Here is a 25,957-nt window from a genome sequence, read left to right as displayed (position 1 = left end):
TTCAGTGATCTATGCACATGGACACCGAGATCTTTCTGCTCATCCACCTCCTGTCTGTGCTAAATTCTTTAATTATATTACAGCCCTTCTCCCTGATTTCTATATTCACATCATCCTGCTCACTAGTGGACACCAACACAAAATATTAATTTAGAGCCCTACCTGTGTCCTTTGACTCCATGCATATATTATCACTGCGAGCCTTAATGGGTTCTACTCTTTCCCTAGGTATCCTTTTATCCTTAACGTACTTGTAAAATAACTTAGGATTACCCTTTATTTTCCCTGCCATTACTCTTTCATGCCCCTTTTTGCTCTCCTAGTTTCCTTTTTAAGGTTCCCCTTATACACTCTATACTCCTCTAGGGCTTCTGCTGTTTTGAGCTTTCAGTATCTGCCAAAAGCCTCCCTCTTACTCTTTATCCAATCCTGTATATCCCTCAATATCCAGGGTTCCCTGGATTTTTTGATCCCACCCTTTATCTTTATTGGAACATGTTTGCCCTGTATAGTCCCTATTTCCTTCTTAAATATGTCCCACTGCTGTGACACAGATTTACCTAAAAGTATCTGCTCCCAGGTCTATTCTGACCAAATCATATCTGACCTTATTGAAATTGGTCTTCCTCCAGTTGAGGACTTTGAATTCAAGTCAATCCTTGTGCTTTTCCATAACAATCTTGAATGTAGCAGAGTTGTGATCACTGTTTGCAAAATGCTCCCCCACTGATACTTCAACCACTTGCCCAGCTTCATTACTTATAATTAAGTGCAGGACAGCCTCCTCTCTTGTAAGTCCTCATAGATCAGATCATAGAATCCCTACAGTACAGCCCAACAAGTCCACACCAACCCTCAGAGTATCCCACCCAAACCCATCCCACTAATATACACATCCCTGAACACTATGGGCAATTTAGCATGACCAATCCACCTAGCCTGCACATCTTTAGACTGTGGAAGGAAACGGGAGCACCCAGAGGACACCCACACAGACACTGGGAGAATGTGCGATCTCCACACAGACAGTCGCCCGAGGGTGGAATTGAACATGGGTTCCTGGCGCTGTGAGGCAGCAGTGCTAACCACTGACCCACCGTGCCACCCTCCCAGTCCTATGAGATACTGGCATAAAAAGCTCTCCTGGATACATTTTAAGAATTCTGTTCCCTCTAAAGCTTTCACACTATGACTACCCCAGATCATGTTAGGTCCCTATTACTTAAAGACTTCTCTGAAATTTGCCTCCATATCTGCTCTCCTGTTTCTCTATGACTGTTAGGGGGCTCGTAGGACACTCCCAGCAATGTGATTGCTCCTTTTTGGTTTTTAGGTTCTATCCATATGGCTTCATTTGAGGAGTTTTCTAAGATGCCATCCATCATTACTGCTGTAATTGATTCCCATATCAGTTTGCGCCACCCCCTCCTCTTTTACCACCTTCCCTGTCTCGCCTGAGGAGCCTGGAATATTGAGCTGTTATTCCTGTCCCTCTCTCAACCACATCTCAGTGACAGCAATGTCATCACACCCTCGTGTTTTAATTCAACTCAGCTGCCTTGATTGTCAGGCTCCTAGCATTAAAATAATTACTTTCCAACCCTGACAAACTCTATTGAGCCTTTAAAGACTGATCATTTCTATGCCTTCTTGACTCTCTTGCTGTCTCTTCTAATTTTGAGTGCTTATTTCTCCCTGCTGAACCTTCCCTCTGGATCGCACCCCAACTCCAGACAAATTTGTTTAAACCCTCCCCACCAGCACTACAAACCTCCCCACAAGGATGCTGGTCCCATTCCAATTCAGGTTCAGGTTCCACTAACCCCCAAAAATGGTCCCAATGTCCCAGAAATCTAAAGCCCTCCCTCCCGCACCATCTCTCCAGCCACTCATTCATCTGTTCTAGGCACCTTTTTCTATACTCACTAGCATATGGCACCAGAAGTAATCCAGAGATTTCTACCTTTTGGTTCCTGTTTTTAATCTGCTTCCTAGCTCTCTAAATCCTGCTTGCAAGACTTCATCCCTTTTTCTGCCCATGTCATTGGCATCAATATGTACCAATATTTCTGTCAGAGGGTGGGCACCACATTGCAAACCCTTTTCCATTCTCCTCCTCACCTCACAGAATTCATTAAACAACACTTTCTGGTTTCAGACAGATCTCCAGTGGTCATATAATCCCTTTAGTGTGGAAACAGGCATTCAGCCCATCGGGTCCATTCTGACCCTCTGAAGAGCATTCCATCCAGTCCCACCCACCCCTGTAACCCTGCATTTCCTATGGCTAATCCACCTAGCCTGCACATCCCTGGACACTGTGGGGCAATTTAGCATGGCCAATCCACCTAGCCTGCACATCTTTGGACCATGGGAGGAAACCCACACAAACATGAGGAGAACATGCAAACTCCACTGCAAACATGCAAACTGAGGGTAGGATCGAACCTGGGTCCCACGTGCTGTGAGGCAGCAGTGCTAACCACTAAGCCACCATGCTGCCCCATTGCCTCCCAAAGCTGCTCTGTGTTCATTTCCACTAGATGGAGCACACTGTCCTCAAAGGGATGAGCAAAATTACCTTGGGATCCAGCTACATCGTATTACTCCATTATATTTATGAGCAAATATTTGGGCAAATGTGTGGTGACCTACTGCAAAAGCCCTCTGTAAAAATGTATTGGACTCAAATACAATTGGAAGTTGTTTGTTGAGAGTTACATCTCTGTACAGCCCTGTTCTTGCTGTATAAAGGGATGAAGGTGAGCTGAAAGGTTTCGGTGCTGGATTCACACTGGAAATCAGGTACATCCCCTTCATTAGCCATATACTTCCATTCTTTCCCCGTGCTGCTCACTATTTTTCAGCTTTTCCAGCACTAACCGATCCCCAACCTATTGAGTCCCTCTATGTGATAATGGTCAGCGTTCCTCAATCTCCATACTTTGTTATTCTCTTCCCTCCCAAATGTTTTTGAATGACAAGGAGTGCATTTTGCGTAAAACAAACACAATCTCATCTAAGAGCAATCAAATAGAGTCATACAGCATGTAAAGTGACAGTCCAACCAGTCCAGGCTGAACATAATCCCAAACTAAACTAGCCACACCTGCCTGCACCTGGCCCATATCCCTCCAAACCTTTTCTATTTATGTACTTTTCCAAATGTTTTTTAAATGTACGTTGTAATTGTACCCACATCCACTACTTCCTCAGGAAGTTCATTCCACACGTGAACCACCCTCTGTGTAAAAATTTTGCACCCCATGTCTTTTTTATATCTCTCTCTTCTCACCTCAAAAATGTGATCCCTAGTCTTGAAATTCCCCAAAAGATAACTAATTAACTCCATCTATACCTCTTATTATTTTATAAACTTCTATACGGTCGCCTCTCGACCTCCTATGCTCCAGTGAAACAAGTCCCAGCCTATCCAACCTTTCTTTATAACTCAAACCTTCCATACCTGGCAACATCCTGGTCAATCTCTTCTGAACCCACTCCCAGCTTAATAATATCCTCCCTAAAACTGGCCGACCAGAACTAGACACAGTATTGCAGAAGAAGCTCACCAATGTCCTGTACAACCTTAACATGATTTCCCAACTCCTGTACTCAAAGGACTGAACAATGAAGGCGTGCCAAACATCTTTTCAACATCTCTGTCTATATGTGACACAAACTTCAAAGAATTATGTACCTGAACCCCTTGGTCCCTCTGTTTTACAACATTACCCAAGGCCCTTCCATTAATTGTCTAAGCCCTACCCTTGTTTGTTGTACCAAAATGCAATATCTCGCATTTATCCAGATTGAATTCCATCTGCCATTTTTCAGCCCATTGATGCATTTGATCAAGATCCTTTTACAATCTTAGAAAAGCTTCTTCACTGTTTACTATGCCACTAATTTTGGTGTCATTCACAAATGTACTAACTATGCCTTTTTTGTTTTTCTACCTTTTAGTAAGAAGGACTGTAACGTTTAACTTTGTAATTTTGTTTTCCTTATTTTCATGCCTTATACCTAAGAGTCTGTACCTGGGTACCATTGTACTTAAGATGGCACCTTAAGCGGTGACTTGTAAACTTTTCACTGTACTCACGTGAGTAGATGTGACAATGAACCTACTTCAATTTCAAAATTTATGTTCAAATTCAAACAAAACCGTACATTCTGCCATAATTGCACTTAATATGACACTTGTAAAACACTGGCAAACAGGAATAAAACTTTTTTACATCAGGAAAATTCCTCACCCATACAAAACTAAATGATCTGGAGATAATAATCTAAACAAATGATTTAACAGGGAGGAGCAGTGGCTGGTCAGATCGCAGAGATTTCCAAACTCTATTTTTTTGCCTTTTGGCTTGATGGTTGCAATCACTGAGGTTCACTAGCTTGGTTAATGTATTGCCAGAGTACATCCAATCTAATGTCTCTTCCTTCACCATGAGTGAGGGAGGTAAATGAGGAAGGGGGTGAATTTCCTCCCCCAATACCCCCCATCTCTTGGCACCACTCAATGATACGTATTCTGTTGAAGTGTACACAGAGCTGTTTTGCCCGATCAGTCATTTTTCCTTCTTCCCCTCCCAACTGACAGGCAGAGAAGGAGAACGAGAACGAGACAGAGAGCAAGAGAGATTTTGAAGAGGGAGAGAGTGAGAGAGCGAGTGAGAGAGAGAAAGACAGCCCCAGAACATACCTAAAGTAGAAGTACTGAGCCCTGCCAGCACTTTGCACTTCCCCTTACCAACATACATATAAAATTGAACACCATTCAGGACCACCAAAGACCAGCCTTTCGATCAGTTACTTGAACAGATTCTACCATAGGCCTGACCATAATGGAATGTCCCAGTTCAGGAAATTTGTTCCTAAGAGTCACTGAGAATGCAGACTCTGTACGACTTTAAACATCATTCGCTTGCACTGTCATTAAATGTCATTTAGGAATGGTGACATTACAGAACTGGTCTTAAATGCAGACAGTGAAAAACAAACCCAAACCTTTCTTTTCTACATACATCCCACAGACACTTTAAGAGCATTGCACTGGTTGAATGTAGTTCAATTGGACATATTTCAAGGATCAACCTGTCAATCAGTTATTTGAGCAGATTCTGCAATAGTCACAACTATAACCAAATGTTCCAGTTCAGGAAATTCATTCCCAAGAGTTACTGGAAGTGCAGACTCTGAATGACTTTAACATGATCAAGACTTTTAAGCAGTTCTGGATCTTCAGTCACCAGCAATCCGAGTACATTCTGGTGTCTGTATGCCCGTTCGATGGACTTGTTGTTTCATATAGCTCTGAATTAAACAGCCATTCTGTTGATTGTTATATTCTGTTTCACATCTGTTTGGCCGGATGGCAGTATTACTGCTTGCAATGGTTGGCATTATCTGTCGGAAGTTTTCCATAGTTGTGTAGTCGGTTACCTGTATAAGTACTGGTTGGTCAGTGAGATTGCTGTTAGATTCCTGATCTGTTATACTGTTTTGTTCATTGTCTTGCAGCTCAAAATCTGTGGGTGTGCTAGTGACCTCTTCAATAATGTGAAGACTTTCAAGATCCTCTTCTGTTTCCATTAGAGGTGAGTTTGTGTTGAGAGTTGATAATTCATTATCCATGTCTGGCTGTTAATTCAAAAGAAAAAGATGCAATGCATATTCATAGTGGCAATAAAATTCCAAGCCATGTTTTCGTTGAGAATTGGAGAAGTAGACAAGGTGGTATCAATATTGAAGCTGAGTAGATGGAAGGGTGAGAAAGCAATGTGGTCTCAGAGTTAATGAAGAAGAGAGAAAGGATAAGTACTGATTATTTAGAAGTAAGATCTCTGTGCCTATTATATGGTTTGTATGTGTATTTCTTTTCAGTTGACAACATTAATTTATTTTCAAAGCATAAAGTCAAGGTTTAAATATCAACACCAAAAGTGAAAGAGTTGGATTAATTCCAGTTAGTTAAGGGTTAAATTTTCAATCATATTATAAAAGCAAATGGGAACCACAGTGCTATCAGCAAAATAGCACTGGCCTCAAGTGAAATACAGACAATATCTGTGGAAAATCTGTGGGAAAACAATACATAATGTAATATGTATGTTGTCAAGTTTTGTACAAAGCTTGGAAGTATTTGTAACCTATCAAAGTCAGTTTTACACTTCATGTTGGTAAGTCTAGCTCCCCCTGTGTATGTATGAAATAAACAATTATTAACCTGATTTCCTGAGTGCTGTTATAAAATTGTCAAGTTGTCCGCTAACAAGTAGTTTTCTTAATTGTTTACTTAAGATGCAAAAGTTCCAGTCTTGCTATTCTGCTGCTAGGATTAGAGTAGATGGTAATCTCTAGCCATGGATGGTAATTTATTGTGACGGGGTCCTGATTTGCATTTTCAAGGTGCCTAACGCCTGTTTCAAGTACACATTCTGGATAGGTGGAAGTGAGTAGCTCCAATCTGAGCAGGGATCACACTTTCAAGGGAGATGAGGCCTGAGATAACACACAACAAAAAAAGTTGGTCTCACCTGCACTGAATTTTTTTTTAATCCAAAGTACAAGGCATGACAAAGGCAAATGTTTCCCCACTGAGTCAAAACACTGCAGCAGAACAATTCTATGGGGTCTAAATTTTATTACCTACAGGAGTACAGGAGGAGGGATGTCTTCCTACAAATATACAGGGCATTGGTGAGTCCACACCTGGAATATTGGGTGCAGTTTTGGTATCATTATCTGAGGAAGGATGTTCTTGCTATAGAGAGAATGCTGTGAAGGTTTACCAGACTGATTCCTGGGATGGCGGGACTGACGCATGAGGAGAGATTCATGTGGTTAGAATTATATTCACTAGAATTTAGAGGAATGAGGGGGGATCTCGCAGAAACCTATAAAATTCTTGCAGGGCTAGACAGGGTAGATGCAGGATGGAAGTACCTGATGGCAAGGAAGTCCAGAACCAGGGGTCTCAGTTGAAGATTTTGGGGTAAACCATTTTGGGCTGAAATGAGGGGAAATTTCTTCATCCAGGGAGAGTTCAGCCTATGGAATTTGCTACTACAGAAAGCAGTCAAGGCCAAAATTTGTACGATTGCAAGAAGGGGTTGGATATAGCACTTGGGTCTAAAGGATGTGGGGGAAAATTAGGAACAGGCTGCAGAGTTTGATAATCAGCCATGATCATAATTAATGGTGGACCAGGCTTGATGGGCTGATTGGCTTAATCCTCCTATTTTTTATATTTCTATGCCACCTCAGACTTAGGCTTACATGAGCCTCTTGTCAAAATATGAAGACGCAAGTTCCTTCACAAATTTAACTGATCTTTAAACTAGGAATGATTAAAACCATAGCAAATGTGATTGATCAGAAATATGTTATGAGTGTAGATATCGGCGCTAAAAATGCATTCCAGAATCTCGGAGTGGTGGTGTTCATGAATCAGAGAAATATGGAAAGCTCTTCCATCACAGCTAGAGATCAGAACTGCATTAATGTTTTCTGAAAACACTATTTTTGAAGGTACCAAAATGAAATTTTTAACACTTAATTATCATGTTTTTCGTGCTTATGTACATTTTTCTATTGATGTATTCATCCACGTTTCGAATAACATTATAAAGTAGGGAAATAATAAAAAAAAATCAGAAAAGGTTCTGAGATGCTGAGCAGGCCAGGCATTTTCTTTCGACTGAAGCAGTTAATGGGCCAAATCTTGTCAAAGTGAGAGCCAGTGAGAGCTCAGAGTTGCTTTAGGAAGCCAGCAACATTATGTATCAATCAGGAGCTTGACAAACCAGCTCTGTCTCTTCCCCTAGGGATAGAAGTCCCACTGGCCAAGATTTGCCAACAAGTGGAAGTTCTATTGAAAAGCAGGTGGCTATGGTCTGTTTAATACCCATCCGAGGCCTAGAACGACCACAGAATCCCAAACCAGAAGTGAGTGGCAGCAGGAGGTGGGCTGCAATGGGGGTCTGACAGCAAGGATGGGGGCGTGGGGGACCGGGCTGGGGGGCGAGGTGGGAGGTGGTGGGATGGGATTTGCCTCTTAGCAGTTTCCTTGCCCTCCCCAATACCAGGTCCCCTCTTCTTCCCAACGTTGGTTCCCACATTGAGGTTCTTTGAATGAAGGGTCCCTTTCAGAGCCTACAAGCACACAAACCACCATTTCCTTGCTGTGCTCCTTGAATGGTGTCATTTTTTGCATGTAACAGTACTTCTCCTTGACACTTTTAAAAACACTTAACCATCTGCTTCCATCCATTGACTGACAGGCACTATCGAATAGAACAGCCTTTGTCCTTTCAATCTTAGAGTACTGTATTGTTTGGGCAACTGTGGCAATTATGAATGTGTGGTTGATATTGAGCTGTAATATGCCTCAGCATAGTAGGTGTTCCATTTATCTGAGACTGGCAGTTTTAAAAAGCTAGAACAACAGGTAGTGCCTTTTATGTGATTTCTTGTCCTTGGCATAAAGCTTACAAATATCACCAGCCTTTCAAGGTTTATTTCACATGGCAGAATCCTTTTTCGTACAGTACCAATGATAAGAGTGCCTGATGAAGGCTTTTATTAGGTGGTGTGTGGTACACCTTTCCCCAAAGGAATCTGAAATATTTCCATTGAAATTGAATAGAATCTGAGGACTTTACGTAACAAAAACTAGGCGAGTGGTGATAGCAGATACATGGGTGTGGGTATATAAAATGGTACATACCAGCAAGGAATTTCTTCCTATAATCCGGATTGCATGACTGTTTCCAGGGTTCGGAATACTTGGCCAGAACATTCCCTTTATTCTAAAATTAGAGTTATTTGCAAAGTTAAATTTATTTTTGCAATGGCTGCAAATCAATAGATTTTTAAAAACATCTTTCAAGGGATGTGGGCATCACTGGCTGGACCATTATCATCCCTAATTACTCTTGAGAAGGTGACACTGAGTTGCTTTCTGGGCTCACTATGCTCCGTATGATGTAGGCAGACCCACAGTCCTCTTCAGTAAGAAGTTCCAGGATTTTGACACAGCGACAGTAAAGGAACGACAATATAGTTTTCAAGTCAGGATGGTGTGTGGCTTCTGGGGGCATTTGTAGATGGTGGCTGTTTCTCTTCTTCTTCTGGGTGGTGAAGCTTGTGAATTTGGAAGGTGCTGTTGAAGGGGCCTTGGTGAATTGCTGCTGTGCATCTTATAAATGGTGCACACTGCTGTCACTATTCATTGGTGGTGAAGGGAATAAATGTTTAGGGTGCTGGATGAGGCACCAATCATGTGGGCTGCAAGCATGTTATTTGTATAGTATGCCACTGTCTAGATGAATCTTGTGAGGCTATTTTATTTCTATTTTTCACCATTGGCTATTCATGGATAAAGCTGTACCAGTTTCAGTTGCAATCTACCCTTTCCCTAGCGAGCCTCCCACTCCTTAATGAAAAGACCTGGGAATTTTCCTTAATCCTGTTTGCCAAGGTCATTTCATTGTCACTTTTAGCCCTCCTCTAACTCCTTGTTTAAGTTCTTTCCTGCTATCTTTGTATTCTTTAAGGGCTATGTCCATCTTCAGTTACCTGAACCTTACATTTGTTTCCTTTCTCTTTCAGACTAAGCTCACAACTTCTCTTGTCATCCAATGTTCCTGAATCTTGCCATCCTTAGCCATCATTTTCACAGGTACATGCTGGTCTTCAACTCTAATCAACTGGCCTTTAAAAAAATTCCCACAAGCCACATGTGGATTTACCCTCTAATAGCCACCCTGACTCTGTATTTCCCAGTTCCTGCCTAACATTATCATAGTTAGTCTTCCCTCACATTGGTACTTTTACCTGAGGACTACACTTATCTTATCCATAAGTAACTTAAAACTTAGAATTATGGTCACTGTTCCTGAAATCCTCCCACACTGAAACTCTGATCATCTGGCCAGGCTAATTCCCCAATACCAGGTCTAATAATGGCCCTTTCCCTAGTTGGACTATTTACGTATTGCTTCAAAAAACTGTCCTTGACACACCTAACAAGGTCCCCCCATCCAAGCCCCTGGCACTAAGTGAATCCCAGTCAACATTTGGGGAAGTTAAAATCACCCAGCACAACAACCCTGTTGTTTTCACATTTTTCCATAATCTATCCACATACCTGTGCTCTATCTCTATACCTGTTGCTTTTGGGAGGCCTGTAGTACAATCCTATTAATGTGACTGCACTCTTCCTATTCCAGAACTCTACCCATATGACCTCACTGGAGGAGCCTGCAAGCTGTCCTCCATCAGTACAGCCGTCATATTCTCCCTAATCAGTAACATAACTCCCTCACTTTTTTTTAATATCCCTATCTATCATGCCTGAAAGATCTAAATGCTGACTGTTAACCTGCCTTGTCCCTCTTGCAATCAAGCTAATTTGATCTTACCACATGCAGTAGTTTTCATAAGGAAATATCTTTATGGCTTATCTATCCAAATGTCAGCTATTAGGTTCCAAAAAGTCTAAGCCACATTGTTAATTAATGACAAAAACATTCGGTGTGTAGTCTCAGCAGATAAGACCATAAGACGTAGGGGGGGAGAAAAGGATATTCAGCCCATTGGGTCTGCTCTGCCATTCAATGAGATTGTGGCTGATTTGGTAATCATCATCTCCACTGTCCTTTTCTGATGAAGGGTCTAGGCCCGAAACGTCAGCCTCTCTGCTCCTATGATGCTGCTTGGCCTGCTGTGTTCATCCAGCCCTGCACCTTGTTGTCTCGGATTCTCCAGCATCTGCAGTTCCTACTATCTCTCTCCACTGTCCTGCCTTTTTTCCCTCATAACCCTTGATTCTTTCACTGATTAAAAAAAAATTGTCTATCTTTGCCTTGAGTATATATAATGAACCAACACAACAGCCCTATGCGGTAAAGAATTCTACAGATTCACAACCGTCTGGGAGAAGAAATTTCTCTTCATCTCTGTCCTCCTCTGGCTGAGGCAGACTGAGGATCTGCCTTTTCACCCTGCCCCTAAAAGTAGAAAACAATGAAAACTACCATTGACAAGACCTGCCAACAAAACAGCTCAGGTGAAGGATCAGCTGCCAATAAGCCAATGACCTGCTTTCAGGTGCAGCACTCGTGAATGAATGAATGAATGAATGAATCACTAAACTACAATGTGCAACTGCAAACAATTTCAAAAGATTTTTCTCCCCTCTGTTCCACAGCTCTTGCAGGGAACATTAATGATTATACTGTCAGCATCAGACTGACCCAGTGGCAGGTCGTTGCCCATTGATTCAGAATGTTGTGCTCAGATCTATTTTGGACTTCACCACATCATTGAGGCTGACATGTTATAGTAGAATCCAGTGTGTGCTGTGTGACTGGGGGCAGCCAACTTTCAGATGGGATGTGATGCAAAACTCTGGTTGCCTGGTCTGATGGATCCAGAAAGCTTTTATCATTTGTTTCAAAGTGAAGGGAGGATATATAAATGTTTTTAACCAATCTGTTCAGGCACATTATGACAGATGTGGGCAGCTGGGACTTGAACCTGTATCTTCTGGCTTAGGGATAGACACTAGCACTACACCACAGGAGGTTCAGGGAGAGGATGTATCCATAGTAGCATTCATTCAACACAATTTAACCAGATTGAAAGGGCCAACTGTAATTTGCTACATGCCAACCAGCTGTGGTTTTATCCAATTATCAACATTAGCAACTGCAAAAGTGATACTTTGAGACGGACTGTAGTATCGCTGACTGACATGGGGGTCTGAAAAGAGCTACACAAATGCATATTCTTTCACTGAGTGAGTTTACTGTAAAGATCATTTTGATCTTTTTATCCCCAGTAATCTGCCAAGTTTGTAAGATGATTTCAATTCATTGAAATCAGAATAGCGCAAAACAATGCGTAATATCCTGATGAGAATGAAGGATCTTTAGAAGTCTATTTTTCATAAAATTTCTCACCTTCTAAGGAGAAACAAACATCTCCACATCACCAGAAACACAAAAACAATGATTGCAATGCTGACACCAACAGCAATTATTTTCATTTCACCATCATCTGGAGTTAAAAGAAACAAAACAATTAGGGAGGGTTCTACGAAAAATGGCTTCCAGATATTTACAGAACATTTAGGTTGTTTGAATCTGCCTAAATTTTGATTGAGCTGTGAAGCGTGCAGGTTAGATGGAGTTCACGCATAGGAGCTCCTTTAATATTGTAATGGGATGTGAGTGTGATTGACAAGGCCCACCTACAACATTTATTGCCTGACCCTAATTGAACTGAATGGCGTGCCAGATCATTCCAGACAGCAGTTAAGTATCAGTCACATTATTGTAGATCTGGTGTCACATGCAGACCAGACAAGGTAAAGATGACAGAATTTCTTCCTGATAGGACATCAGTGCATCAGATGGGGTTTTTAAACAACCAATGATAGTTTCATGGTCACCATCTCTGGGACTAGCTTTAAATTCCATATTTCATTCACTTAATTTATATTCCACCAGCTGCCATGGTGGGTTTAAAACCATGCGCCCAGATCATTAACCTGTGCCTCTGGATTACTAGCCTAGTGACATTACCACAGAACCAGCATCTCCCCATTCCTTATATTAAAAATAACTGAAATAGTGAATGGAAAGTGCTAAAACATTTAGTGAAATAGTTTGTAGAAGCACCAGCAGCTTACTGTATTCATTAATATTCATAGTATGTAGCATTAATATCAGTTGTTTATTAAGTGCCACCCTTTTGAGAGCTTTTTGAATCCCTTGAAACCCCCCACTTTGTGTAGAATTACTTCTGAATCACCCAAATTATCTCCCAACACCCCACCTTTCTCTTATGAACGCAGCACTTTACTGGGATGAAGGGCATGCCTTTCAAAGAGAGTTTGAACAAGTTAGGCCTATATCCATTCCAGTTTAGAAGAATGAGAGGTGATCTTATTGAAACATGTAAGATCTAGACGAGATTGGAGACTGTGGACACTGGGAGGATGGTTCTTCTTATGAGGGAGAATAGAGACGGGACATGGCTTAAAAATAAAATGTCTCCCTTTTAAGGCAGAGATAAGGAGAATTATTTTTCTCGCAGAGGATCGTTAGACTTTGGAATTCTCTTCTCCAGAAGGTGGAAGCTGGATCTTTATGTTTAGATTTTTGATTGACAAGGGAATCAAGGATTATTTAAAAGGGAAATGTAATGTTACCTCCACCAGCAGATAGAGACGGTGAAGAAGGGCACTGAGCAGGGGAGCTCAAGTCATGGTGAGGGAAGGCAAGACAAGTGGAATGGACACCCTCTTGGGAAAAAAAGAGTGTCTTTGGAGGAAGGAGGGTTTACGAAGAATTCTTCAACTCAATGTAAACCACAGGCTTTGTTCACTGAAAATACCCTTTATTTAACTTTAATTTTCATTTCTGTGTTTAAATAATGCGATGCCAGTGGAATAAAAAATCAATGCATCGCAGTCTTCTGTGCGTTCAAACTGCACGTTATATTTTGATGGGATAATTGGGAAAATAAATTTGCTGTAATTGATACCTTAAAGTGCTGTATTCATAAACTTAACAATGTGTTTTTATAAACATTACCATATTCTTTTGTGACAAAAGACACTGCTTCGCTTCTGATTCCTTCTCCTGCATTCGTAAATCCTGAGATTTTTACAGCATAGATTGTCTTTCGCGTAAGTCCTGAGAGCATGTAAAACGTTGTAGAAGAGTTCACTGAAATGGCTACAAAGTACAAAATGACAAAGGATTAGCAAGACAACAGCTTAGAAAGGTCTGAGTCACTGTACTACCGGTAGTGAGGCTGATTGAGTCTTTAACCCATCAGCTTTTGCTTGTTGCTTACACCATCCCAAGTCCTCAGGACATATTATGATCTTATAGCCCATAGATAACCACTGCCAGACCATCTGCTCCACAGGATTTTGAATATCAGAGTTACTGAGGGGTGGTATGCAAAGTCACTCCAGCTAAACTGGTGGAATTTTTACAGCAGAATTGAAATTCACTTTAGTTGCCAAATCTTTAACTGTGATGAATGGTTCTTCAATCAATGACCATTATAAAATGACATTCTGGTCCACCTGGAATCATCCAAAGTTACAATAGTGTAGGTGAAACTAGTGGAAATCCGCTCCTTCAGTCCTGCCTCTTACAGTGACTTCAAGATGGTGGGAGAGGTTAGAAAAAGCTTCGAGCTCATTCTGAAATCAGCATCAAGATCAGAAATGGGCTGTTCCCCAGGGAGGCAGTTCCTATCCCAAATTCCTCTACTTTCCATTGCCCAGATTACATGAATTTGTGCCAAAGAATCAGAGAAAATTTCAGGTTAAATTCTTGTTTACCAATTGCCTTCACTGTTAAATGTTATTTGATGATCTTCCCACACCATAATCTATTCTCTGACAGTTTTGGCTTTATTGTGTAGATTAAATACTTAATATACATGAATACTAAGAATTCAGTATTTTAAAGGTAAGAATACGTAAGAAGTTTCAATTGAAACATACTTTAATCTTACATGCATTAGTTTTTGTGATAGTAGCCTTGTTGACATAATAGAAAATCTTGTAGCCTTGAAGAAAACCTTGACATTCGTCTTCAGGTATTCGATCCCATCTTATTATTGCAGAGGTTTTGGAAATATTGGTGACCACAACATTATTGGGACCAATTCTTGGTGCTTGAATCAAAAAAAAAATCAAATGTACATCTATTTAGAATTCTTGTTTCTTTTAAATACATGACTGATATGTTATAATAGAAATATGAAATATCATAAATTTGATTCAACATACTTCCTTCTAATGTGTAAACATCAATCATCCCAATGGTTATCTCTGTATTGTTCACGTATATCTTTTTTCTTGTTTTACTGTGTAACATTATTCTGTAGCGTTGCTTTGGCTCAAAGGAATCTGCATAATTGAAAACAGTTTCACATCATGAAGAGTCAGAAATTCCATAAAAATCAAATAACAGATTAAATGCAAGAGTTTTGTGCACACAAAATTGTAGAATAGAGATCCCGTTTTAATTTTCCACATAATGGACTGCCAGTCTTACTCTGACTATCGATAAAAAGTGCTAAATGCAGGCACTTCCTCTGGAGTGGGCAGAGGATGAGAAATGTTAGGGTGTTCTTAAAGATCATCAGCAGTGAGAACTCCAGATATAAGTTGTTGCAATTCTTAGGAGATAGTAAGAACTGCAGATGCTGGAGTCAGAGATAACACAGTGTGGAGCTGGTGGAACACAGCAGGCCAGGCAGCATCTGAGGAGCAGGAAAGAAATGCCCATTTCTGAAGAAGGGTCCTGACTTGAAACATCAACTTTCCTGCTCCTCTGATGCTGCCTGGCCTGTTGTGTTCCTCCAGCTCCACACTGTGTTACCTACTGCAATTCTTAATTTAACCACAAAAATAGCACCTGCTATATTAAAAACACATTATGTTAGCTTGCATCTGAAGGAATAAGACAAGTTAAAGTTTTGACTTAAACCAAGCATGATCCTTTCACATCACTCTACCTTTTCCCTTTGAAAAAAAACTCCACAAAGGCCAGTGTCCTATCACCAAGTCACACTTTATTTACACACGGAGACTTCTTGACACTGATCCAGCTACCCCAGAGCCAGCTCTCAGGGTGTCAGGATGTCTGACATTCCTGTTTTTAATGTGTCAGCCAGGGCTCCCTGATTGGACCAGTTAACATCCCCAATCAGGGAACTCACATTTTATGAGGTTCATCTGACTGATCTCATTACAATCACAACACTCGTCATTCGGTTTTTGTTTTGCATTCTCAACCCTTGTGTTTTTTCTTCAATCCCTCAGCATGGGGAACACGATTATAGTAGACACAGGGCAGAATTTCAACTTTGACCTGGTGTCACAAATGTCATTTCAGCCAGCCTTGTGCACAATGCTTGGTTTTCCTTTGGATGAGGTGTATGACCTGTTTTCTATCCTGTTATATTTGAATGTTCCAGAGACAATGTTCTAAACTCCTTTTAATTAAAATCACCAGAAGATAAAACATTTTCTTGTCCTGATTAATCTGACGGATAAGGCTTTGGTGCAACAGAATGACTTTCAGCAGGTCAGGATTTAGGATTTGTTAGCCCTCGGTGCGAGATAGTGGTTACCTGTGTGGAATTCAGTAATCCTTCAATCATATTGCCCAGCAGGAGTTGCTGGCTGCTCTTGGTTTCTTGTCTGGCTGAAATTCGCAGACAACTTGGTGGAAAACTTATAAATAATGCTGATATTTCTCTGATGCTGTGAAATGGAAGCCAAGAATCATGGTAGGGAACTTAAATGCTAATAATGTTCAGGTGTTAAATGTCAGCTTGGAACAGCTGGAGTTCACAGGAGGAACAGTTAAACTGCTATTCCAGAAGAATAGGGATAAGTCATTTCCATATGGTATGCCTGGCACCAACTACATTATCGTATCATTTGACTCTGATCCTGCCACAAAGGGGTCACCTTTATCCCCCTCCACCCACACATCAACGAATACTGGTCACGTTTGGACTTTGAACAGTTTTTCCGCCGCCTCCGCCTCCACGCTTACTTCTTCAACCGTGACCCTAACCCTCCCTCTACTGACCCCTTCTCCCGCCTCCAACACACCCCCTCCTCCTGGACACCACCCCAAAGCCTCCTACCCTCCCTCGACCTCTTCATCTCCAACTGCCGTTGAGACATCAATCGCCTCAACCTCTCCACCCCTCTCACCCACTCCAACCTCTCCCCCGCAAAACGTGCAGACCTCTGCTCCAATCCTAACCTCACCATAAAACCCGCGGACAAGGGAGGCACAGTTGTAGTATAGCGCACTGACCTCTACATCGCTGAGGCCAGACGCCAACTCTCTGACACCTCCTCCTACCGCCCCCTTGATCATGACCCCACCCCCGAGCACCAAACCATCATCTTCCAAACCATCCACAACCTCATCACCTCAGGTGACCTCCCACCCACAGCCTCCAACCTCATCATTCCCCAACCCGCACTGCCTGCTTCTATCTCCTTCCCAAAATCCACAAACCTGACTGCCCTGGTCGACCCATTGTCTCCGCCTGCTCCTGCCCCACCGAACTTATCTCCACCTATCTCGAATCCATTTTCTCCCCCTTAGTCCAGGAACTCCCTACCTACGTCCATGACACCACCCATGCCCTCCACCTCCTCCAGAACTTCCAATTCCCCGGTCCCCAACACCTCATCTTTACCATGGACATCCAGTCCCTATACACCTGCATTCCCCATACAGATGGCCTAAAGGCCCTCCACTTCTTCGTGTCCTGCAGGCCCGACCAGTCCCCGTCCACTGACACCCTCATCCGCTTAGCCGAACTCGTCCTCACCCTCAACAACTTCCCTTTCAATTCCTCCCACTTCCTACAGACAAAGGGGGTGGCCATGGGTACCCGCATGGGCCCAAGCTATGCCTGCCTCTTTGTAGGTTACATGGAACAATCCCTCTTCCATACCTACACTGGCCCTAAACCCCACCTCTTCCTCCGTTACATTGATGACTGTATCGGCGCCGCCTCGTGCTCCCACGAGGAGCTCGAACAGTTCATCCACTTCACCAATGCCTTCCACCCCAACCTTAAGTTCACCTGGACCATCTCTAATACCTCTCTCTCCTTCCTGGACCTCTCTGTCTCCATCTCCAGCAACCACCTAGAAACCGATATCCATTTCAAGCCCATCGACTCCCACAACTACCTAGAATACACCTCCTCCCACCCAACTTCCTGCAAAAATGCCATCCCCTATTCCCAATTCCTTTGCCTCCGCCGCATCTGCTCCCAGGATGAGGCATTCCACTCCCGTACATCTCAGATGTCCTCGTTTTTCAAGGACCGCAACTTCCCCGCCTCAGTGGTCTAGAACGCCCTTGACCGCGTCTCCCGCATTTCCCACAACTTATCCCTCACACCCCCTCCCCGCAATAACAACCAAAACAGAATCCCCCTCGTCCTCACGTACCACCCCACCAACCTCCAGATCCAACACATCATCCTCCGACACTTCTGCCATCTGCAATCCGACCCCACCACCAAAGACATTTTTCCCTCCCCACCCTTATCTGCTTTCCAGAGGGACCACTCTCTCCGTGACTCCCTTGTCCGCTCCACACTCCCCTCCCGCCCCACCTCACCCGGCACTTTTCCCTGCAACCGCAGGAAGTGCTACACCTGCCCCTATACCTCAGCCCTCACCCCCATCCCAGGCCCCAAGAAGACTTTCCACATCAAGCAGATGTTCACCTGCACATCTGCTAATGTGGTATATTGCATCCGCTGTTCCCGTTGTGGCCTCCTCTACATTGGGGAAACCAAGCGGAGGCTTGGGGACCGCTTTGCAGAACACCTACGCTCAGTTCGCACTAAACAACTGCACCTCCCAGTCGCGAACCATTTCAACTCCCCCTCCCATTCCACGGATGACATGTCCATCCTGGGCCTCCTGCAGTGCCACAACGATGCTACCCGAAGGTTGCATGAACAGCAACTCATATTCCGCTTGGGAACCCTGCAGCCCAATGGTATCAATGTGGACTTCACCAGCTTCAAAATCTCCCCTCCACCTACCGCATCCCAAAACCAGCCCAGCTCATTCCTGCCTCCCTAACCTGTCCTTCCTCCCACCTATCCCCTCCTCCCACCTCAAGCTCCACCCCCATCTCCTACCTACTAACCTCATCCCGCCCCCTTGACCTGTCCGTCCTCCCTGGACTGACCTATCTCCTCCCTAACTCCCCACCTACACTCACCTTTACTGGCTCCATCCCCGCCTCTTTGACCTGTCTGTCTCCTCTCCACCTATCTTCTCCTTTATCCATCTTCTATCCACCTCCCCCTCTCTCCCTATTTATTTCAGAACCCCCTTCCCCTCCCCCATTTCTGAAGAAGGGTCTAGGCCCGAAACGTCAGCCTTCCTGCTCCTCCGATGCTGCTTGGCCTGCTGTGTTCATCCAGCTCTACACCCTGTTATCTCAGATTCTCCAGCATCTGCAGTTCCTACTATCTCTGAAACATCCTTCCTGCTGCAGGCTTCATTACTTTATTGCTCTCGTGGCCAACCTTCCATGTTCTCTCCCCAGACTTTCGATCTCATCTGAAGCTCTGCAGCCAGTGTCCTAACTTGCACCAGGTGCCGATTACCCATTTCCTCTGTGCCCGCAGGATCACAATGACTTCTGCTTAAGCAGCTCCTTGATATTAAAAACCTTCATCCTTTCAAATCCCTCTGTCGTCCCAACTCTTTCTATCTGTGTGATCTCTTTAATCCCCACAGCCTTCCAAATCTTTGTTACTCTCTAATTCATGCCGTTTGCTCATCCCCAAATATAATCATTGGTGGCCGTGTCTTCAGCTGTCGATGCCCAGTCTCTGGAATTCGTTCCTGTTCCTACCTTTCCTTTACTGAAATGCTCCTTCAAACCTGCATCTTGATGAAGCTTTATGTCCTTTGTCCTAATATGTGGTTTGTTGTCAAATTTGCTTTGGTAATATAACTGTAAATGATGAATGGTTTATTGTCACTTGAATTTTACAGTGAAAAACCACAATCCGACGCCATTTTGAATGGTTTAAGAATAAAAAGGGTAGAAAGAAAGAACTGAAAGAGAGTCCTCCACTGCCTCACCGCTGTCTGTGCCAGAGCACCAATGTAGCAGTCATCAATCTGAAAGCACCATCTCTTCACCACTGGGCCCACCTTGCCAACACAGATGCTGGGTCCAATGTTGAACCCACACTCGCCCTGCAACCAAGAGTCCCTGGCTCTGCTGCTGCCACTGTCTCACTGATAACCAGGAGTCCCCAGTCTGGGCCTACAGCGATCACAACCAGGAATCCATGGCTCCACTGCCAGGCCAGGCCGCCACCACACCAACAGTCCCACTCTGCCCACAGATGTCACCTTGCCAGCGCCACCATCGGAGCTTTACCACCGCCCCGAATGCTGGAAGGATGCCTTTACTGCCGCTGCCTCCAATTGCCAGGAGGAACCATGTCCACCGTTACCTCCTCTGGTTGCCGGGAGGCTGCTGCCACTCCACACACCAGCTGCTCTCGCTGCCGCACCGATGCTGTAGACTAACTTGCCAAAAAAAAGAAAAACTATGCAGTTGCTTTGGATGTTTTACTGTGTTAAAGGTGCTATGGAAATATAAGTTGTTAGTCTGTTCATATGTTGTAGTCCTCCTACATTCATAAGTGCATGGTGGTAGACAATTGAACAATTCACTGAAAGAGGAGGTGACTTCACAAATGTCCTCGTCGTCAATGATGAGGGAGCCCAGCACATCAGTGTAAAAGATAAGACTTAAGCTCTTGCAACTACTTTCACCAGAAGTGTTGAGTATATGATCCAACTTGCCCTCCTCTGGAAGTCTCCAGCAACAAAGGTGCCAGTTTTCAGCCAACTCAATTCATTCCACATGATATAAAGAAGCATTTGGACGCACTGGATACTGCAAAGGCTACGGGCCCTGACAACAGACTGAAGATCTGTGCTCCAGAGTTGGTGGTTCTTCCAGAAGAGGAACAAGGATGTCCTGCTGCAGTTCTAAAGAGCACTGGTGAAACCACACCTGGAATAGTATGTACAGTTTTGGTCTCCTGGTCGGGGAGTCCAGAACCAGGGATCATAGTTTAAGGATAAGAGGTAAACCATTTATGACTGAGGTGAGGAGAAATTTCTTCACCCAGAGAGCGGTGAGCCAGTGGAATTCACTACCACAGAAAATGGTTGAGGTCCAGGACATTGTATTGAAGAAAGCAGTAGATATCACTTTAGTGGGTTTTTTTCTATGCATTTGTGGGGTGTGAGCGTCACTGGCTAAAGTGATCAAGGTATTTAGAGGGAGGACAGGATTAATGTTTTGAACTTGATGATCAGCGATGATCATACTGAATGGCAGCGCAGGCTCTAGGGGTCACATGGCCTCCTCCTGGTCCTATATTCTTATTTCTTGTTTCTATACCAAACAATGTAGGGTGGCAAGGTGGTTAGCACTGCTGCCTCACAGCGCCAGTAGCCCAGGTTCGATTCCAGCCTTTGGTGGACTGTCTGTGTGGAGTTTGCACATTCTCCCTGTCCCTGTGTGGGTTTCCTATGCATTTCCGGTTTCCTCCTACAAGCCAAAGATGTGCAGGTTAGGCGGATTGGCCACGCTAAATTGGCCATAGTGTCCAGGGATATGCAGGGTAGGAGGATTAGACATGGGAAATGCAAAGTTACAGGGATAGGGTAGGGTGGGATGGAGTTTCTGATAGGGATGCCCTTCGATGGGTCAAATGGCCTGTTTCCACATATTAGGGGTTCTATGATTCTATGAATCCAGGTATGTCCCGTACATAAAAAAGGACAAATCAAGCCCGGCCAATTACCGCCCCATCAGTCTACTCTCGATCATCAGTAAAGTGATGGAAGGGGTCATCAACAGAGCTATCAAGCAGCACCTGCTCAGCAATAACCTGCTCAGTGACGCCCAGTTTGGGTTCCACCAGGGCCACTCAGCTCCTGATCTCATTACAGCCTTGGTTCAAACATGGATAAAAGAGCTGAATTCCAGAGGTGAGGTGAGACTTATAGCCCTTGACATCAAGGCTGCATTCAACTGAGTGTGGCATCAAGGAGTCCTATCAAAATTGGAATCAGGGTAACAGTGGGCAAACTCTCCAGTGGTGAGTCTTGCCTGGCACACAGGAAGATGGTTGTGGTTGTCGGAGATCCATCATCTCAGCTTCAGGACATCTCTGCACGAATCCCCGAGGGTAGGCGTCCTAGGCCGAACCTAGCTGCTTCATTAATGATTTTCCCTCCATCATAAGGTCAGAAGTGGCGATGGTTGCTGATGATTGCATAACGTTCAGCACCTTTTGTGAGTCTTCATACTGAAGCAGTCAATGCTCACATGCAACAAGATCTGGACAATATCCAAGCTTGGGCTGACAAGTGGCAAGTAACATTTGCACCACACAAATGCCAGGCTATGACCATCACCAATAAGAGACAATCTAAACACTGCCCCTTGACATTCAATGGTATTGCCATCAGTGAAAACCCACTATCAACATTCTGCGGGTTACCATTGACCAGAAATGCAACTGGATTTGCCAAATAAACACAGTGGCTACAAACGTAGGTCAGAGGCTACGAATACTGCGATGAGTAACTCGCCTGACTCCCCAAAACCTGTCCATCATCTACGAGGCGCAAGTCAGGAGTGTGATGGAACACTTTCTACTTGCCTGGATGAGTACAGCTCCAACAACACTCAAGAAGCTCGACACCATCCAGGCCAAAGCAGCCCACTTGACTGTAAATACATCCACAAGCATCCACTCCCGCCACCACCAACTCTCAGTAGCAGCAGTGTGCACTATCTACAAGACGCACTGCAGAAATTCACCAAAGACCTTTTGATAGCACCTTCCAAACCAACAACCACTTCCATCTAGAAGGACAAGGGAAGCAGATACATGAGAACTCCACCACCTTCAAGTTCACCTTCAAGCCACTTACCGTCCTGACTTGGAAATATATCTCCGTTCCTTCAATGTTGCTGGATCAAAATCCTGGAATTCCCTCCCTGACGGCATTGTTGGTCAACTGCAGGTGGACTGCAGCAGCTCAAGAAGGCAGCTCACCACTACCTTCTCAAGGGCAACTAGGGACTCACCATAAATGCTGGCCAGCCAGCAATGCCTACTTCCCACAAATGAATTAAAAAAAAATAATCTAACCATTTTCCCTTGTAGCTCAATGGCATTACCATAATCAAATCCCCTACTGTTAAGTTCTGATAGTTGCCATTGACTGAAACTCAGCTGGATCAATTATGTAAATATTGTGGCTACAAGAACAAGTCAGAGGTTTTGTGACAAGACATTTACCTCTTGTCTCTCCAAAACCTGTCCACAAAGCATAAGTCAGAAGTCTATTGCAATACTCTCCACTTGCCTCGAGGAGTGTGCCTTCTATACCTCTCAAGAGTCTCAACACAATCCAGGAGAGAGCAGTCAAGTTGATTAGCACATCTGCCACATTTAACATGCAATTATTCCATCACTAATGCATAGCTGCAGCTGTGTGTACCAGCGTGCGAATGTTGTCAACAAGAATATATATTCCTGCAGATGAATCATTGGGAAAGCAGCAGCCAGTCTCAAAGATGGCATTACCAGAAGTAACAGAATGCTTCATGGCTTTGGGAAGGGCCCCTCTGCTTGAAGCATGGGAACTGGAGAGGACTCGGTGCAGCTTTCTCAATAAAGATGGTGACCATTAACCATTAACTCTGGGAACATCTCCTATTGGCATGACTGCAAGTTTCCCTTTGGGGTTTGTTGCTCATCCAACATGTTTATGAAGTCCATGTGCCCAGCCTCCGCCACCACCTCCACCTCCCTCTGATTCCCAGCCCACTTTGTCCCTAGCTTGGAGATGTCAGAAGTGCTTCCTGCAGCCCAGCTGATGTCATGTGCCTTAGCAGTGCCTGTGTCATGGATAACCACTCCACTAACTTATACAGGCAGAACTACAGCAACTCACTCCATCACTAGTACTTTCCAAACATGTAAACTCTACCAGCTATAAATATAAGGGCTCTAAATATATGGCAACACCAGCCGTATTCTCCTCCAAACGACATGCCATCCTGACCTGGAAATATATTTTCCTTCCCTAGAGCTGGGTAAAGTCTGGGAAATCCCTCTCTGACAATGCTGGAGGCTTACATACACAAAGTGACAATAGCTGTTCAAGTAGATAGCTCATACCTTCTTTACAGGGGAATTCATGACGAGAATGAAGGTGTAATAAACACTTTTGTGACCTTTGCCTCATTAAGGGAATGCATCTGTACAGTAGTACACTGCCAAGAAAGTTCAAACTACAAATCACATCTTTTGTTTCAGTGGTAAGGCTTAGGTATTTGCTAAGGTTTAGTAATGTCACTTGCTTGCCTCAACTTTGGAAGATTGTGACTTCAAGTCTGATTCCAGGGCCTTAAGCTGATACTCCAGTGAAGAGTTAAAGGAGTGCAGTGCTGTTGGAGATGTAGTCTTCCACTTGGGACATTGAAGAGAAACTCCATCTGCTTTCTCAGGTGGATGCAAAAGTTCCCTTGGCATTATTTTAGAGGAGAACAGGAGTTCTTTGCGGTGTTTTGACTGATTGTCCCTAACTAACAGTGCTAGAACAGAGCACCTATTCATTTATCGTAGTAGCTACGGGACTTTGGTCTATGCAAACTGGTTGCTGTATTGTCTACATTATGACAAAGACTCCAACTCAGAAATGTACTTCATCGGCTGCAAAGTGCATTGGAACCTCTGGAGGTCATGGGCGTCCCTATCTAAATGCAAGTTTTTTCTTTGTCCCTCATGGTTGACGATGAATCTTCTGCCTGAACTGTGGTGCAATAGGATCTCCAGCAGCAGGTAGTAACCAGGACTTCAGTTCGGAAAGGAGAAAAGTTTTTCATAAAAAGCAGCCATGATGTGGAGGTACCGGTGTTGGACTGGGGTGGACAAGGTCAGAAATGACACGGCACCAGGTTATAGTCCAAAAGGTTTATTTGAAAACACAGGCTTGTGTCAAAAGTGTTGTTTGTTCAAGGAGCTTCCAAGCCAGGAGCGCTTACGTTGAAGCCTGAGTAATAAGAACCGAAAACGTTTTGGCCATCAGAATGTTCAGAGGTTCATTCCAGCAGAAAAGAATTGTGGAACTGCTTCCACAGTTGAAAGGAAAGAAAGTCCCGATAATTTTTCCACCTGTTATAACATTTACTTTCTATGTGGAAACTAATTTTCCATTATTAGCTTAAATTTGCCCTTTTCTAGTATCAGTTTTTATCATCTCATCTACTTTCATAATTTAGTTTGAAATAATTTTTCATCTTTGCATTTTTGCTTCTTTCAAGGAAGGTTGTTGTGATCTATCCTCATAACTAGAAATGTGACTATTTCAGTAGAAGTGACACGGACAGACAACATAGGCTAAATGGTACAAATTCGAGGGGAGTACAGGAGCAGATGGACCTCAGAGTTTATGTGCATGATTCACTGATTGTGGCTAGACAAGTTAAGAACGAAACCAAAATAGCACAGGAACAGGCCCTTCGGCCCACCAAGCCTGCGCCTTTTGTCACTTGCTTGCCTCAACTTTGGAAGATTGTGACTTCAAGTCTGATTCCAGGGCCTTAAGCTGATACTCCAGTGAAGAGTTAAAGGAGTGCAGTGCTGTTGGAGATGTAGTCTTCCACCTGGGACAATGAAGAGAAACTCCATCTGCTTTCTCAGGTGGATGCAAAAGTTCGCAAATGACGCCTTTTCTAAACAAAAAACCTCTTGCCTCCACATAGTCCGTATCCCTCTATTCACTGCCTGTTGTTAAGGGTTATAGGATCTTTGCGTTTATAAATAGAGGCATAGAGTACAATGGTAAAAAGTGATGCTATACCTCTACAAATCATTAGTCAGAGCACTTTTAGAGTATTATGTTCAGTCTGGGACTTTATTTAAGGAAGGACTTTAAAGCCCTGGCGAGAGTGCAAAGAAAATTTACTAGAATGATACCAGGACAAAGGGATTTTAGATACAAGGAAAGAAAAGAGAAATTGGGCTTATTCTCTTTGGAGCAGAGAAGAATAAGATGTAGCCTTACTGAGATGTTCAAAATTATGAACAATTTTGACAAGATAAAGAAAGATACTCCGTTTCCACTAGTTATCATCTCAGTAACTAGGCATTACAATTTCAAGACTGTCAGCAAGAGAGCTAGGAATGAAATGAGGAGATATTTATTTGCTAATTGTTATGATTTGGAATGTGCTGCTTGGGAGGGTGGTGGAGGCAGATTCCATACAAGATTTCAAAAGAGAGCTGGGGAATA

The 25,957-nt window shown here is 43.5% G+C and overlaps 1 protein-coding gene across 1 annotated transcript in view; it reads right to left on the bottom strand.

Moving 5' to 3' along the window:
* Positions 1 to 5,250: 5,250 nt before the first annotated feature.
* Positions 5,251 to 25,957, bottom strand: part of LOC109914295 (interleukin-31 receptor subunit alpha-like) — an 84,741-nt gene continuing 64,034 nt past the window's right edge. Inside the window, exons 10-16 of the mRNA XM_048593864.1 lie at positions 23,651 to 23,653; positions 14,831 to 14,950; positions 14,554 to 14,715; positions 13,614 to 13,757; positions 11,976 to 12,072; positions 8,738 to 8,819; positions 5,251 to 5,649 (exon numbers count right to left, since the gene is read on the bottom strand). Of these exons, the coding sequence (XP_048449821.1) occupies positions 5,251 to 5,649; positions 8,738 to 8,819; positions 11,976 to 12,072; positions 13,614 to 13,757; positions 14,554 to 14,715; positions 14,831 to 14,950; positions 23,651 to 23,653 (1,007 nt within the window). The remainder of the gene's footprint in view (positions 5,650 to 8,737; positions 8,820 to 11,975; positions 12,073 to 13,613; positions 13,758 to 14,553; positions 14,716 to 14,830; positions 14,951 to 23,650; positions 23,654 to 25,957) is intronic.

This window comes from Rhincodon typus, chromosome 3 (assembly GCF_021869965.1).
Source record: "Rhincodon typus isolate 14 chromosome 3, sRhiTyp1.1, whole genome shotgun sequence".
Lineage (NCBI taxonomy): Eukaryota > Metazoa > Chordata > Chondrichthyes > Orectolobiformes > Rhincodontidae > Rhincodon > Rhincodon typus.
Note: the sequence above shows the minus strand (reverse complement) of the source record. Positions and strands in the feature narration are given on the sequence as shown.